This window comes from Lissotriton vulgaris, chromosome 4_1 (assembly GCF_964263255.1).
Source record: "Lissotriton vulgaris chromosome 4_1, aLisVul1.2, whole genome shotgun sequence".
NCBI lineage: Eukaryota > Metazoa > Chordata > Amphibia > Caudata > Salamandridae > Lissotriton > Lissotriton vulgaris.
In genome coordinates this window covers 958,553,593-958,569,826 of record NC_141691.1, presented here as the reverse complement: position 1 = coordinate 958,569,826, position 16,234 = coordinate 958,553,593, and the positions used below count along the sequence as shown (strand labels likewise).

Genomic DNA, 16,234 nt, shown 5'->3' with positions numbered 1-16,234 from the left:
TGTCTTCTGTGTGTTCGTCCCTTCCGCCATCTTGCCTGATGGGGCCGACGGGGGGATTACGCTCCACCACTGGCAAATCTATCAATACGGGTCTGCGTTGTGCCTCCCCTTGCGTTTTTTCCAGCCATCCTTGCCCCTTCGTGCCCCAAGAGTCTTGCAAGTTATGTCTCCCAGTCTTCCGGGGTTCAGTGGATTCTGGCGTGCCACTGGTCTTCACCTCTCTCTTCGCATGGACAGTAGGCCCATACCACCCGTTACGCTCAGGTTCTCGCAGGGTGTAGTTTTACAAGTTCCCGAGTTAGTTGGGAGCAAGTACTATAAGGCCAGAGGTCCCACTTTCAAAAGGTCGATCTCGGTACTGTGGCGACGATGTTCAAAGGCGGCTGATGCACTGAACACTATGTGTTAAGATGGCGGACCGACCCTTTGTTCTTCTTTGGTTTCGGTTTCACCTGTCCGTCGTCTGAAAGAATTCTTTTCTGACCGTATTTGTTTTGTCCTTTTAGATGTGGCAGAGTCTAATCATAACTGCTCGAGCAATCCTCGCTGTTATCGAGCCCTTGACCAACTTTTTGGACCGTGGTCGCGCGTTTCCCGTGTGCCCGAACCGAGTTGCCCTCGCTCCTTCTCGGTCGATCATTCAGGAGATGTCCCGGCTTGTTGTGGTTTTACAGGCCTCAGGGTCGCCACGACATAAGTTTCGTCTCCGGTGTCGGACAGTTGTCAAAGTTGCTGCCCTCGGTTCCGCCCGGTCCTAGGCTTTGGGACCCTCCGTTAGAGCATCTTTCCTGCACGGATAAGTGGTTGGATATTAGGAGAGGCCGTCCGATCTACGGAGGTCTTCTTTTAGGCTGCTGCCATGCTCGGCTGCTAGCCACGCCCCCTCAAAAAGGTTTTTTAAGTGTATGTCACAATAAGTGCTGCAACCCCTCTAGTAGTATTTTATTTACTGGCCCTGGGTACATGCAGTATCACTTTAATAGGGATTTACAAGTAACTTAAATGTGCTAAGTGGGTGTGTAAGCCAATTTTTAATTATTTGTATTGGTATTTCAGAAAGAAACCAGCACAAAAGATATTGGCAGTAATTGGCGACATTGTAAATACAGACATCATTCAAAACTCAATGTAAGGAGGCTGATGACAAAAAGCATTACTTGCACTCAGTAATAGTTCAGGTCCAGATTGCTGGAGATTTGGAGAGCCACTCATTTCAGACTGTCGTACTTATTCGTCCCTGTCCGGGATTATTACAGTCCGTCCCTCTATGAGCAATCTATCCATCTATGTCGCGAAGCACTATGAGTCTCTATTCTGCGAAATGGCGCAAGTGTCCCCGGCCAGATCCCCCCGTGTATGTGTATCCGCATCCTCTACTTCCGCAGTATCCCGTGAGTACCTATTGTTTATGAACATGGACCAAAAGTTCTTTGGTCTATTATGAGGGGGCAATAAATCACTATATAGTTCAGTTTGTGTACTGCAGTAAATCATCTTTTTGTTACATTGGGATAGAGTAGGGACCGGACCACGCATCCATGAGAGCACTACACACCTCTTAGCCAGAAGAAAGGCCATGTCAACCAATCTTCTGTGTTCCTGTCGCAAAGGCTTGGAATAACCCAGTATGGCTAATAACTGATCTGGAATCAGCATGAATTGCGTGATCCCATTCACCTCTTCGTATACTTTGTACCACAATGCAAAAACACCTGGACAGGTCCACGCCACATGTAAAAAGTCCGCTACCTGCTCCCCGCATCTCTCACAATCAGGGCTTGCACGTAGTCCATATCTATGGAGCCTTTAGTAAACCCTGTTTAGGTATTTAAAATGTATTTGCCTATGACGGCCGTTAAGAGAAATTCTCCTCGTACTTGAGCAGCAATATTACCATTTCTCTTCTGGCAGATCAGTTTTCAAATCGCTTTGCCATGCCAGTCGCGGCTTAGCATAGTTTGCCGTCCTCTCTGAGAGAGCTATGTGGTACAAATTGGTTATCAATTTAGCAGGGGTCTTAGCGTTTGACGTAATCAAAAGCCGTAACCACCGGGGGTTCCTCCATATCTTCCCTAGAAGGTCCCTAAGCGCGAGCTTTACCCTATGGAATTGAAAGCGCGGCAATAGCGGATGAGAGACATTCTCTGTCTCAATCTCTCTCCACGTGCGTGCGGTGCCATCTGAAAATTGGTCACCCACGGTGTGTATGTTCAGTGAGCTCATCGCCGCTAATACCCCCTTGTCCTTGCAAGGGGTAAACCATGAACACCAAGCAATACGGGCTTTCGGGGCTTACAGTAGGCGGCACGCTTGTACATCCATCATATAATGCCATGCATGGGTTACTGCAATCAGTTAGTCCAGAATACCCGTTCTTCAGTCCCGAGGTCGTGCGAGCAACGCGTTAAAGGTACCCGATCTGCAACTATGGACTCAATGCTTATATGTGGGATGTCAACTGGACCATGTATCCAGTGGTAAGCATGTGCGCTTTGTGCAGCTCGGTAATAAAGTACTAGGTCTGGGGCGTTCAGTCCGTCCGCCGCGTACGGGCGTATAAGGATTTTCCACGCCACTCTTGGCTGTTTTCCAGCCCAAGCCAATCCGATCATTAACGAGTGTAGTTGTTGCAAGAATAGGTTCAATAATACCATGGGGATATTACTAAACAAGAATAAAAATCGCGGCTACACAATCATTTTCATTTGTGAGATGCGTCCCAACAACGACAGTGGCAACGTGATCCACTTTTCAATGTCGTCCTCCAGTTTTGAGACGGCCACCCCATAGTTCTCACGTAGAACTATCTCAAAGTCCGTGTGCAATCGAATCCCTAAATATCGTACCGCATCAGTAGTCCACTGAATAGGGTATTCCAGGTCGAACCGCTTCGTAGCCGGTGTGAGTGGGAACATGAGGTATTTGCTCCAATTGATATGTATTCCCGAGAGAGAGCTAAATAATAATAATCCACATTTGTAAAGCGTGAACAATCACCCGTAAGGGTCTTTAGGCGCTGGGGGCCATCTGGAAGATTAAGCAAGCTATTGCCCAGAGTCGCATGGTGCTGGGCTAAACTGCCGCCTGAGCCTGGGGATCGAACCGTGATCCCCAGATTCCAGCCTCAGTCACCCTGGCCGTGGCGCCACACCGCTCTCTAAATATTACCACTTTGCTCAGCACCGCCGGTAAGTTCACCTCCAGGTCTCGGACATATAAAAGGGTATCGTCCGTGTATGTGGATACAATTAAATTATATGTGGGAAAACGTATACCCCTGTGCCCTTGGTATTCACGTAGGGCGCAAGCAAGAGGCTCAGCCACAAGTGAATATAGAATAGGGGAAAAGGGGCATCCCTGCCTCGTGCCCCTGTCAATCTGTATGGGTCCTGTGGTCAGCGATCCAATTCGTATACGAGCCATGGGGGATGTATACAGCGTGGCTAAAAGCTGAAGAAACAGCGCACCCACTCCCATCCTGCTCAGGACATGCCTCAGGAAAAGCCATTCGACAGAGTCGAAGGCCTTTTCCATGTCTAGGAAGACCGCAACAGCTGAGACCTCTGGTCGTGTATGCTGAAACGCAGCAAACACGTTCTGCGATTATACGTGAGGTTGCGGGTGGGAACAAATCCCGTCTGTTCTGTGGCGACCATCGAGATCACCATGGGGCTGAGGCGGTTCGCAATCAATTTGGCGAATATCTTTGCATCTAGGTTTAATAACGACAAGGGGTGGTACGAGGCGCAGTGCCCCGGGGTCTTTCCTGGTTTAATGATAGCCACCAAGATCGCCTCCCGCATAGTGGGTGCCATAGTGCCCGTGTCTGCCATGTCCTCAAATAGGGTGAGTAACCAAGGGATCAATGAGGCCATTGCGTCCTGGCGCACCTCCGGCCCTCATAGCTGATAAAGCCCATACGATTTCTTTTCGCTCAATCGGGCGGACTAGGAATTTGCGATGCAAGTTAGAAAGCCAGGGCAACTCGATGTGGGAGAGATAGTCAAGTATGCGTTCCTCCGGGGCCAGGCCTCGGGAGGCATATAGGGTCGCATAGTACTCGCGGAATCGTCCATCTGAGAGCGGCTCGTCCGTTGGTGAGGACCTCGTATCCGGTATCGACACCCTGCCTCTGCGCTGCTTGGCCAGTTGCGCAAGCACCGTTCCAGAGCGCTCCCCTTCCACGTAGGATCTAGCAGTAGCGTACTTTCCTAGGTGTTTTACTTCAGAGTCGGCCACCTCGTGGTATTCGCCCAGTGTTTGGGCGAGTTCCAGGGTGAGGGCCTCGCTACAATCTCGCAGGCGTCTGATCTCCAGCTCCTTAAGTTTTTTCTCTAAAGTCTGTAACCGACCTCGAATCGGTTTAAGGATCCCCAAATGTTTAGAAATAGTGACCCCCCCCTGATGTACGCCTTAAAGGCTTCCCAGACAGTCTAGAACGAATCCAAAATAAAAAAAATCTCAATGGCTGTAGATAATTCTTCCTTAAAATCGCCGACTAGCAGAGCGTAAGGGGGGAAACCCCAAGCAAATGGCTGAATGTGTTTCGCCGGTGCGGAAACTGTCAACAACCGGGGTGAGTGATCCGAGTATGTACATGATAGTATAGCGGAAGCCTGAACTTTTGAGTTAAATGAGTTGTGGTCAACCAGTAGTCTATCCTAGTATGTATGTTATGTGGAGCTGAATAGAGCGTATATCCCCCCAAAGTGGGGTGTCTGTGTCTCCACGCGTCCCGCAAGTCTAGTCGGGTAATTGCCGCCTCCAGCGCCCTAGCGAAAGCCGAGGGACGACGTTCAGGGACGTCTGATCTGTCTATGTTGGGTTGTCTCGTCATATTAAAATCCCGCAAGTGAGAACGCCTCCTCCAGAGTGCTCTAGTATCTTGACCACTAAGTGTGAATAGAAGGCAGGGTGATCGTAGTTAGGACAGTAGGTGTTCACTATGCACATCTCCATACCCCTCCCGCAGCATTTCGTGATCGTGTACCGTCCATCTCTGTCCGTCTCCAGTGGGGTCATCTCTAACATCGTCTTCAGATTGACCCACGTGAGAACCCCCCCTGGCGTGCGATGTAAATACCCCTGCATGTATATTGCCCATGAAGCCCCTATATCGCAGGATGTGGCTATCTGGGTGTAGGTGTGTCTCCTGTAAGAGTGCAATATCCACCCCATGTCTCGAAAGATATTGTAGGACCTTCCTAACCTTCCTATGGTCATTAAGACCCCGTACATTCCATGTTATCAGCGTCCGTGTATCCGACAAGTCCCCAGGTGGAGTTGTCTTGTCCGTAACAGTCGGTGTATGTGTCTCCATGGTGTGTTCCGAACATGTAACCTCGCGCCATGTCTTGCCCCTTCTGTGCCTAACAATCCATTAAAAAAACCTCAAACAGCAAACAGCCCCCCCCTAATCCTGGCGACACTGCGCTGTGTCGCCCATCCTTCCTCCCTACTCCCTCCCACGCCTGCCCATCCCCAACTAGGCCGCGATCATCCCCCCCCACCCCAGCAGAACCTCCCCCTCTTCCCTTCCCATCCCCTAAACCCTGGAACCAAAAAGCAAAAACAAAACTTTTCTTTCCGAGCATAGTGTGATTCTCGCTGGGGCGTAGGTAACCAGCAAAAAAAACAAATTCTTTACAGAACCAAGTCGTGTAGCCGCCTGCCCCTCCCCTGTCTTGGAGCAAAGATATCATGCATGTAATCACATTTCCATACCCAGGATTCTGCAAGTCATGGTATAGTCGGGCATATGCTCGGATGATCTCTTAATCAACAGTGGTTTCAGCCTCAGTGACTTCCGGGTCCCACCGCTCATGAGGGCCCACAAGGACTGCACTTTGCTGAATTTCAATACATTGGCTAACCACTCATCCTTATTATAACAGTATGACCTTTTGCACTATGGCGCAACTGTTATCAATACTTTATATCATGTCATTTCCGTCTCTGCAAACCGTGCCCTCCCCCGCAGCCCCTACAATACAACTCTTCAAAATAAAATGAGGCTAACAGTGACTATCACTCCACACATTTCTGAGTATCCTGTGCTTGAGCCTCCCGGCGCGTAGTGGTTCAAACTGAGCATCCCCACATCAATTATCACATCTAGTCTTGTTCGTCCAGGGGACCCCCATCTCCTCTGCCTCTCTGTTCGGGGAGGGTCGCTCCTCTCTATGCCAGTCTCGGAGGACTTTCTGCAGGGCCTTAGGATCCGTGAAAATCATGGACTTCCCCTGCCTGTTTACCCGCAGCTTCGTGGGGTTACAGCATCGCGTAGTCTGTGCCCATCTCTCGTAGTTGGCGTTTCATCTGCACAAACTGCCTCCGAGTGTCTTGTACTTTAGCAGTGAAGTCTGGGAACAATGAAAGGTCCGAACACTCATATTGTAACGGTTGCTTCTCTCTTGCGAGTTTTAGTGCCACATCTCGGTCCCTGTAATTAAGCAACTTAGCAATTATAGGCCTCGGTGGTGCCCCGGGCTTTGGTCTCAGGCCTAGGGAGCGGTGTGCTCTCTCAACCACAAACCTTCCAGAGAAGGCCGTCTCACCAAGGAGTTTCTTTAAAAGATTTTCAATGAACACCTCCATATTCCCGGTCTGTGTAGTTTCTGGCAGGCCTGTAATACGAAGATTGCATCTCCGAGAGCGTGCTTCTAAGTCCTCCGTCTTGTCCTGTAATATCCGCATCGCTCTGCCCAACTGCTTATGTTCTGAGTCCAGGGAGGTTTGTGCCTCTTCCACCTCGGTGAGGCAGCGCTCTGACATGTCTATCCGCTCTGCCTTTTATCAAGTCTCTCCGCCATGCGATCCATCCGATAGGTGAGTACATCCATCTTGGTTCCCAATGAGGCAACCCCCCCCCTGTAGACTCTTCTCCGGGCCAATAATAGGCTACGGATATCCTGTTGAGGTGGCTCCTCCATAGACTCCCATTCCCCAGGACCTCCTTCTGATGCAGATTCGCCAGCTTTGTTTCTCTTAGGGTCAAACGATAGCTTCGGTTGAGTCTTGTCCGTGCGCCCCATCTTGACGGCTCTAGATGACCTACTAACACTTGGGGCGAATGTAAGCCCTTGTTGGGTAGCCGCCCGTGTAGCTATGTCTCTACTCCCACCGCAAAAGCACCGTCTCAAAAATGTCCTGTTGGTTTCGGCGCAGCCCCTTCGTGCGCGTCTTTTCCGTGGGCCTCCGGCCGGTTATGCTCCCAGACGTGGATCCAAACCCACAGGACCACCTCGTGGGCCCTCAGTCAAGCGTTACCCTTCAGCTCCACCCTTGTGTCGGTTAGCGGGCCTACAGTGGTGTCAATGCCTGTCTCGCAGGCAACTCCGCACTCGCAGGTCTAATCGGTCAGTCTCTCAGCCCAAGGGGGCACCCTCTGCTGGACCTCCGAGTCACCCGAGGCGCATGGGCAGTCCGCCAAGACTCATGGGGGCATCCCCTTTCTACCACTGCCAGATCTGTCCAGGGGGTAAGCCAGCTGTCGTCTTTCTTAGGTTCTTAGAGGATACCATCAACTCCCCACCTCTCCGCCAGTGTCCTCCACCGCACCTTGGCGCCACCGCCAGAGGATAGACCCCCAGGAGGTCGTAGTCTATGGCAGCCTCTGCAGGGCTTCTCACCCCCAGGGGAACTTACCGCTCCTTGTTCAGCCCCCTGCCACCTCAGTGCATACTCACTGTGATAGTCCTCCGTCCACCCCTGGAGAGGTATTTCCTGAGTCGCAGCCGATCTTGGGTGGCCGCTTCCGGGCCGCTCCTTCACGATAAATTACACTGCCTCGGCTGCTGGGCAGTGGGTGTACCAGTTCAGCTATCTTGCCGGTTACAGATGCGCCTCCCGCTGCGACTCAGATCGCCTCTTCCCGGTTGTGGGGGCCGACTTCGGCACTCAGCCGCGGGTGACGCCGCATAATAAATAATAATAAAGGGGTTTGTAGAGCGTATGGCGACGCCATCCCGGCGTGTCCCCGCGCTGTGGAGAAAGAGGAAAGCCGTGATCGTGGACCTGAACTAGAGGATGTATAGGTAAGTCTTTAATAGTTTTCTAAACTTAGTTTCAGTGTCCGCCAGCCTGATGTTTATAGGAAGAGAGTTCAATTTGTTGGCCGCTAACACTCTAAAGGAGCGGCCTCCCATTCTGGCTTTTTTGACACGAGGGACTTTGAGTAGTCCGGTTCCCCTAGAGCGGAGTGTTCTGTTAGGCTCGTAGGTGAGGGCTAGGTCCGCCAGATAAGGAGGGGCTTTGTGCGAGGTGATCCTATAGCACATTAAGAGTGCTTTGAATAAGATCTTTTTTTATTGGTAGCCAGTGTAGAGCAGCCAGAGTTGGTTTGGAGGCTGCTCTTTTGGGTAGTCTAAGGACCAGTCGTGCTGCCGTATTTTGGAGAACCTACAGTCTCCTGATGTTTTTTTCGGTGGTTCCTAGGAGTAGCACATTGCCGTAGTCTATACGGGAAGTCACTAAGGCTTGGGTCATGGTTCGTCTGGCCTCCAAGGGTAGAAGGTCCAGGGTGCGGTTAAGGGTCTTCAGGACCCCGAAGCCTTTCCCTACTACTCTATGAATGTGGCCATCAAAAGAGAGTTTGGGATCAACCCAGATGCCAAAATTCTTCGCTTCCTTACAGGGCGTAGGCAGAGGACCAAGAAATGCTGGCCACCATTCTCTTGTCCAGCTTGCATCATTTCCTCCTATCACTAATACCTCAGTTTTAGAGCCATTTAGCTTCAAACAGTGTTGGTTCATCCAGCCTGCAAGATCCTGCATACAGGCTTTAAAGTTGACAGCTACCATGGTGGGAGCTTGGGATAGGGAGATAAGCAGTTGGGTATCGTCGACGTAGGATACTAGTTCAACACCGTACGATTGAACCACATCTGCCAAAGGAGCCATGTATAAGTTGAACAGGGTGGGGCTCAGGGCAGAGCCCTGAGGCACCCCCTGTTCTAAGGCTATGCTGTCTGAGAGGAAGGTTCCCCTCTGTACCTGAAAGCTGCGGTCAATAAGGAACGCTTTCAGCCATCCCAGTGCCGTCTTGGTGACCCCTGCTTTGTTTAGACACTGTAGCAAGATGGAGTGTGCCACAGTGTCAAATGGGGAACTGAGGTCCAGCATAATAAGTGCCATAGTATGACCCGCATCTGCTCCTGACCGTAGGGTTTCAGTCGCTCTCAGAAGGGCTGTCTCCGTGGAGTAACCAGACCGAAAGCCAGACTGAGAGCTGTGAAGGAGATTGTTGGTTTCCAGATGGGCCATGAGCTGATTATTGGCTATTTTCTCCGCCACCTTTGCTAGATAAGGTAGCAGAGAAATGGGGCGTAGATTTTCAAGGGTGTCTTGGCTCACATTAGGTTTCTTTTTAATTGGGAGAACGATAGCTTTCTTCCATACTTCAGGAAGACTGGCCGAGGCAAAGGAGACTTGGAGCACATGTCTAAAGAATGGTTCCAGTACTGTTAAGCTCGCTCCTAGTACCTTAGGAGGAGCCGGGTCACGGGGGGAACCCGACTTGATGCTTTTACATATGCTAATAAGTGTTTCTGGAGAGGGGACCGAAAAACAGTGTAAGCATAATTCTGTGGAACTAACTCCTTCACTTTCTATAAAATCATGACCAGATGTCAAGTTACCAGAGAAGGTGGCATAAATGTCTTTTATCTTTCCAGAAAAATATTTGGCGATTTTATTACGTGTTTCCACAGAGTCCGTATGGGACGTATTATCATTGGTTAACACAGAGATTTCCTTGAAAGTTTTAAATAGCTCCTTAGAGGAGTTCTCTGCTTCCCCAATGCGAGTTTTATAATGCAAGGCTTTAGTGGTGCGTATTTTAATGTTGTATTCCTTTTGAGCTTTTTTATATTGTGTTTTGATTGTCGAGCAGAAGTTTAGGTGCCATTCCCGTTCTAATTTTTTACAGGCGGATTTAACAGCCTGTAGTTCAGGAGTGAACCATGGGGAGGTCTTCTTCCTATTATTAGATTTTTTCATGGTGCGAATAGGGGCAGTGCTTTCTAAGGCAGTTAAAATACGATCCTGTAGCCTACTATATGCGGTTTCGCAATCTGTGCCTCCTGGCAGTCCTCCAAGTTCAAGTCTTTTATTAAAAGTTTCTTGAGAGAAATTTCTCCATCTCCGCAGTGCAGACGCAACAGCCTGCCCGGAGCACCGGGTCCTCACTTAACGCCACAGGGCTCTCATCGTCCGGGCGGGAGCGACGCGTCTAGCAGCAGGGGGGAAAGCAGCTCTCCTGTGTCCTTCCGCGCACAGGGCGCCCTCCAGCTGGGCCCAGCCGCCGAGGCAGTGGGTAGACAGCGGTCCCGCCCCTCGATGAAAACGGCAGGCCTCCGTCGCGGACCGTGCGAACAGGCCGCCCAGAGCGTTGCGACGGTGGTCGGGGGGTACTAAGCTCTTGACTCGCGTCGTCCAAGGACCACAGCTGTTCAGTGGTGCGGGCCCGCAGAGACAGATCGCTGGAAGCCGGATTACACTCAGGATGGATTTAGGATAGTTTTCGAGACGGGGGAGCTCTCGGCTCAAGCAGCCATCTTGGTTGCAAGCTAGCTCCGCCCCCACGTAAGCCAATTTTACCATAATTTAGGGAATGAGAACAAGCACTTTAGCACTTGTTACCGGTCCTAAGGCCAACAGAAACGAATTCAGAAAAATAGCACGGGTGAAGGCAAAGGCTTGGGGGAAGACTACACCTAGGCATACTGGTATAACAAGCATGCACCTGTAACACACTGTGATATTGTTCTAGTGGTAGTGATTAAAGTATGCACATACCTGTAACACACAGTATGAAATTATTCTCAGTGATTAATAGGAACTAGTTCATATTACTGACAATCACCACGATGTGGCCCTCAAAGTACTGTATCAAAGTACACAATCCCATAACACGCCATATAATCTGTTCCTCAATGCAAATGGTAAAAACACATGCAATTGTAATACATTATGCGATATAGTTCTTATTGAATAGAAAAAAACGTGATGCTCGATTACAGTAGCATTGAAAATAGCACAATTTTACGTCAGGCCTAGTGGTGAGGTGATTATTATGATAGGAGAAAAGGCCAGATGTTTAACACAATATCATATGGTCCTAGCTGTGATAAATAACAGAGCACACTTTTGTGACACACACCAAGATATGATCCATAGGATGGTAATAAAAGCACAGACACACCACACACCAAAACATATATAATACTCGGATACGTAAAGACAAACACATATGTATCCCCATTTTAAAAGTCAAAATGGGTTCAGCTTTTTTTGCTTCCCATGCTCTCTGAGTGACTGCAAGTTCATATTTTTAATTTGACATTTAACTACCTTTTCACAATTTATGGACAGAATATGCTTTCAAATTGTCAAATGTGATAATTTAAAAGTCCAGATGCCTTATTTAGAGTTGGCTAAATGGGATACTAAGTTGAAAATGTGACGGAGATCCTTTCTGTCGTTTTGCAAGTGCTAAAAGGCCTAATGCAGGGCCTAAATGTTCACCACCTTAAGAAGATGGCGCAGGTGGCTAGTAACTGATTAGCAGCTCCTCACTTCCCAGATGTCCAAAATACCAACTGAATTGAGGATGCAGAACTTCATAAAATCAGAAGGAAAAACTGTGAAAAAATTAATTTTCTAGCAGTCAGGAATGATTTATTTTAAGGTATTTTAAATCTGGCATGGTCAGTTAAATGTACACTGAATGAAATAAGGCAGTGTTTGCTAAATACATATGTATTCTGTAAAAAGAAATTTGATTTTCATTTATAGATAAATTGTCAATTAGATGCGAAAGGTATCGAATTAAAGGCTGTGTTTTTTAGATAGTGTCTTCCTATTTAGTACAGTATACATTTCTCAAAATAATGTGACATAATGTGTTCGTTATTTTTACAGTCACTAGGAAAATGTCTGAGCTTTGAAAAATGTTCCTTTCCTTGTTGCTTCCCACTTTTATTATTTCTCGGTGTGTTTTTCTATTTTGATTTTCTGACATAGAAATCATTTTTCTTCTAAGTTCATTGTCTTGTATATTTGAAAGCATAGCACCATTTACGTCATCATCAGAAAGCACTCCATAAACTTCAGTGGTTCTCCTACCCCACTGACCCCAAAGTTTGGCAGAACTGGCCAGAGTTCATCATGAGGGCTCTTTAAATCGTGCCTACGTTTGACGTAACTGTTGTAATTGTTTTGTAACGTCTCTATCCCCACTCACCTTTTTAAAAGATAGCCCACTGTTACAGTCTACAGTATTTTCCTACTTGCCATTTCCTTTGATGTTTGTGTGTCTTTTATTTTAAATGCTCGGCAATTGCATTTGTAATGTAATATATTCATATTTGTTTTTATTTGTGAAAAAGCCTTTGGAGACCAGGCTCATCTCAGAAACATCAAGTCTTTGCCAAGCAGAACAAGTTGCCAGAGTTATAGTTAAAGATGCCATAGTAAGTACTTTACAATACGTTAAATTGTTTAAATTGGAGTGGTGGTGTCCCTGAAGATATTTTTCTCTAACAACATAAGTTAAAATTGCAACTGAACTACGTCTTGTATCTCGGCTGTGATCCTATTTCTAATCCAGAAAAATCTTTTCACTATACCAATCTACTTTAATCTTATTATTGAACATTGGATTGAAATCTGGGTGTTTATTTTGACTACAAACTCTTTCATTGGGTCCAGATGAAGGCATTAAATGTATATGTGTACAAAGTCTGTATCGAGCCCTCCGTTGTTTAATGTTTACATTCGCCCACTGGCAGATGTTGCCAAAGAGGCGGGGCTCTCCCTATTTTCCTATGCCGATAATACACAGATAATCTTCTCCCTCTTTTCAGCGAAGGTATTTGAATCATCGAGTCTCCAGTCTGATTTAAGCAAAATTGCGTCTTAGATGCAAAATAATCTACTCAAACTCAATGGAGAAAAAACTTCTGATCTTAGGGAAGCAGCAAGATCTCTGGGGTACCCAACACTGGCCCTCGGAAATGGGTGCCTTACCCCAGCCTGCTAATCAGGGGCATAACCTAGGCTTCATCATAGACGGCCAGTTATCGATGAAACAACAAGTCATGAAGGTGGCTTCAATTTGTTTCACCATTCTCAAATGGTTAAAGAAAATTATTTGGATGCTGCCCCTCTCTACTCAGAGAACAGTAGTCCAGGCCCTTGTTACATCTAGACTGGACTACGGCAATGTCCTATATCTGGGTTCAGATTGGAGTGCCAGCGGCTTGAAGAATTAAAACCAACCCCCAAGTATGGAAAACTGGAATCAAAGATACCCTTTTTAGGGTTAATATGGACTGGGCTCAATCTTTGCCATCTTAATCCACAAGCCATGATGTGAGATTTAGAATAATTGATATCAATATCAAACTCCCTCTTAAAATTCGGGAAACAATGATGTAGATGCAATAGGTTCTTTGGCGTGCGAGGCAACAGTACCGTGGTATCGGCGTAATGTTGGTACTTGCAGATTATCAGCAGTGCATCCTATCTACAGGCAGATGCCAATCAAAACATTAATATATTGTTTGAATAATATAGGGACCTGAATGCATCCTAGTCGGACTCCCCTGTCTAAACCGACAGGCTTTGTTAATTCACTGTTCAGGCCAAGTCCCACTCTGGCAGTTGGACTCAGATGAAAATTCACCAGGACGGGATCCTTACCGTTGCAAATTAAAATGGGTCATAGCTTAGAGTTGTTAACACGGTCAAAAGCACTAGGCAGGTCTATAAAGGCCAGGTACAGTGGGCAGTGTCTAGCTACCACATATTTACCAATAATTAAAGATTCAGGAACTTTTCCACGACATCAAGGTGCTCCCTGGACTTATATTGGCAATGTTGAGAGTGCTATTTGAGGCAGTTAATTACGTTGTGGTAAACGTGATTGAGCGAGAGAGAGGAAGTGGTTGAAAATAAGCTGCTGACAAGACCAGGTTCCAAAATGGTCTGCAGAAGTCTCCAGTTTTAAACTCTTTAAAGCAGGGGGGCTTTGAAGTTACTCTGTGATATCTGCTACGCCTTAAAATGAGGTGGAGCCAAAGTTCACTGAACTTTGATATGGATGAGAGGCAGACCGTGAAGTAAAGGTATATAGCCTGATACCCAGGCTTCTATACCCTTTCATATACCATTCAGCGTTCACAATTCAAACTGGACCAATGACCTAAGTTACAGTGAGACGGCGTGAAGAACTGCCATCCGACAATGAGACTAAGGAGCATAAATAACGGCCTTATCCAACATATGAACATTATTGGTCTGGTGTTATCAGCACTCCATAAATTGATTTTTGATAATGCTCAGAAAATAAAGTTGTTTCTGTGGGAGTACAGCCAGGTTCTCAAGAACCTGTCTGGAAGATCGGGAAAGCACTAAGAATAGATGACTTCCATCACAGAGGATTAAAATTGTAGTGTTCTTTACAGGGCAGAAGGCAGTTTTGTGACAGGAGACAGTCTGCAAATGCACTTTATATGTAGCGGGACGTGACCAGCAAATTGCGGTCCAGTTGTATCAGCTTCCTACGTTGTGTGAGCCCCACTCAGCAAAATGGCAGATAGCTAGAGTACCTAATAGGTGCTTAAACAGATAGGACTCACATTTTCAAATAATTAATATGTGAGCAGTGAACGCTTCTCAACCCCACATTACAAGTGGGATGACATTACGGTTGCAGTGATATTGCACTCTCTATATTTGATAGCATGGGTATCCATAATTCCAGGTTGTGGTATTTCAGGGGGAATGTCCGGTAGTGCCTTGTAAGCACCCTGAAATAGCATAAAGATTATATGAATTGCCTCTTCTTTTTTATTTATTTATTTTTAATATTTTTTAAATATAAGTCAACGTTTTTGCTGGGGCGAATTCCACCAAGTTAAACTTAGTAGAAGTATCTCAGAAGTCATCCAAGATAACATTGCATGAACTGTTGATGCAAAACTGGTAATTCTGTTTTTGGTGGAAAGTCTTGGTTCTGCTCAAATTGGTATTCTAACTTAACCATTAATATGGGTCGCTGACGAAGGTGAATGTAATAGCCAAGTAGGTTCCCTCACCAGGTGAATTGGAGTGGAGAAAGATTCCCAGGCAGACCAAGAGGTGGTTTGGCATATCTCCAGATGTTGTGTGGCAAGAAAATAGGGGGAGGGAGATCACACTGGACGTAGCCTAGCAGCTAAGATCCAGGAGCCCTGGGCCTGCACTCACGTTGTGACCAGTACTGCGCCTGATGATAATATGTATCATGATACCCAGTCTACTGCAACCAACTTTGTGGAGTTCTGCGCTAAACTGTACAGTGCACACTCGTCGGCAACAGAGCAAGAAACAGCAATGTGTTGAAACGATGTCAGTGTATCTAAACAATGTTGTGCAATCTTGGATCTCACCTGGGCAGAGAGAATTCATTGTCCTAGCAATATCTGAAGAGGAGATAAAACATTCAATACGCACGCTCCCGAATAAAAAAGCCTCTATGAGCGATGGGCTACCTAGTGAATTTTACAAAACTTACTCCAATCTTCTAGTGCCCTATCTTTAGAGACCTGTATCAGGAAGCCTATGACAAACACATGCTGCCACCCACATATGGGGAAGCTCTACTTATAACACTTTTGAAGCCTGACAAGGCGCCTGAGAGATGTGACTCATTATCGCTCATTGTCCTTATTAACTACGTCATAATTCTTGTGAAAATCCTTGCTGCCCAACTACAACCTCTACTGCCCTTGCTAGTACTACCAGATCAGTCTGGCATTATCCCTTCCTAATCTACATCCTGCGTACACTTTTCGCAGTCTTCATCAATTGGACCCCTCAGTTTGGGCGAGTTCGATATTCTTGACGCCACTAAGGTGTTTGATTCTATAGAATGGCCTTACATATTCACGGTTCTGTCCAGGATGGGTATGCCGCAGGCTTTTTTGTGATGGATCCTTATGATTATATACGGATCCAGTGGCCTGCGTCCGCGTTAATGGCTTTACGTCAGAAGGGACACAGCAGGTCTGTCCATTATCACCAATTTCATTTGCTCTGGCACTGGAGCCGTTGGCCAGTGTAATCAGACCAACACCTGTTGCCGCCTTGCGCTTCCGCCAATGCCCTTTAGTCCTACCTTTATATGCTGACGATATGGTGATATAGATACCCAGATACTATTTTGGCCCAACGATCCAGGAGTACATAA

General features: G+C 47.1%; 1 protein-coding gene across 3 annotated transcripts in view; it reads left to right on the top strand.

The window, feature by feature from the left end:
- KDSR (3-ketodihydrosphingosine reductase) overlaps positions 1-16,234 on the top strand; it is a 580,180-nt gene that overhangs the window by 516,262 nt on the left and 47,684 nt on the right. For all 3 annotated transcript variants that reach the window (XR_015309888.1, XM_086965222.1, XM_086965220.1), the window contains one exon: positions 12,390-12,473. Coding sequence is in view for 2 of the 3 variants with exons in the window: in XM_086965222.1 (XP_086821348.1) it covers positions 12,390-12,473 (84 nt within the window). In the remaining variant the exon portion in view is untranslated. The remainder of the gene's footprint in view (positions 1-12,389; positions 12,474-16,234) is intronic.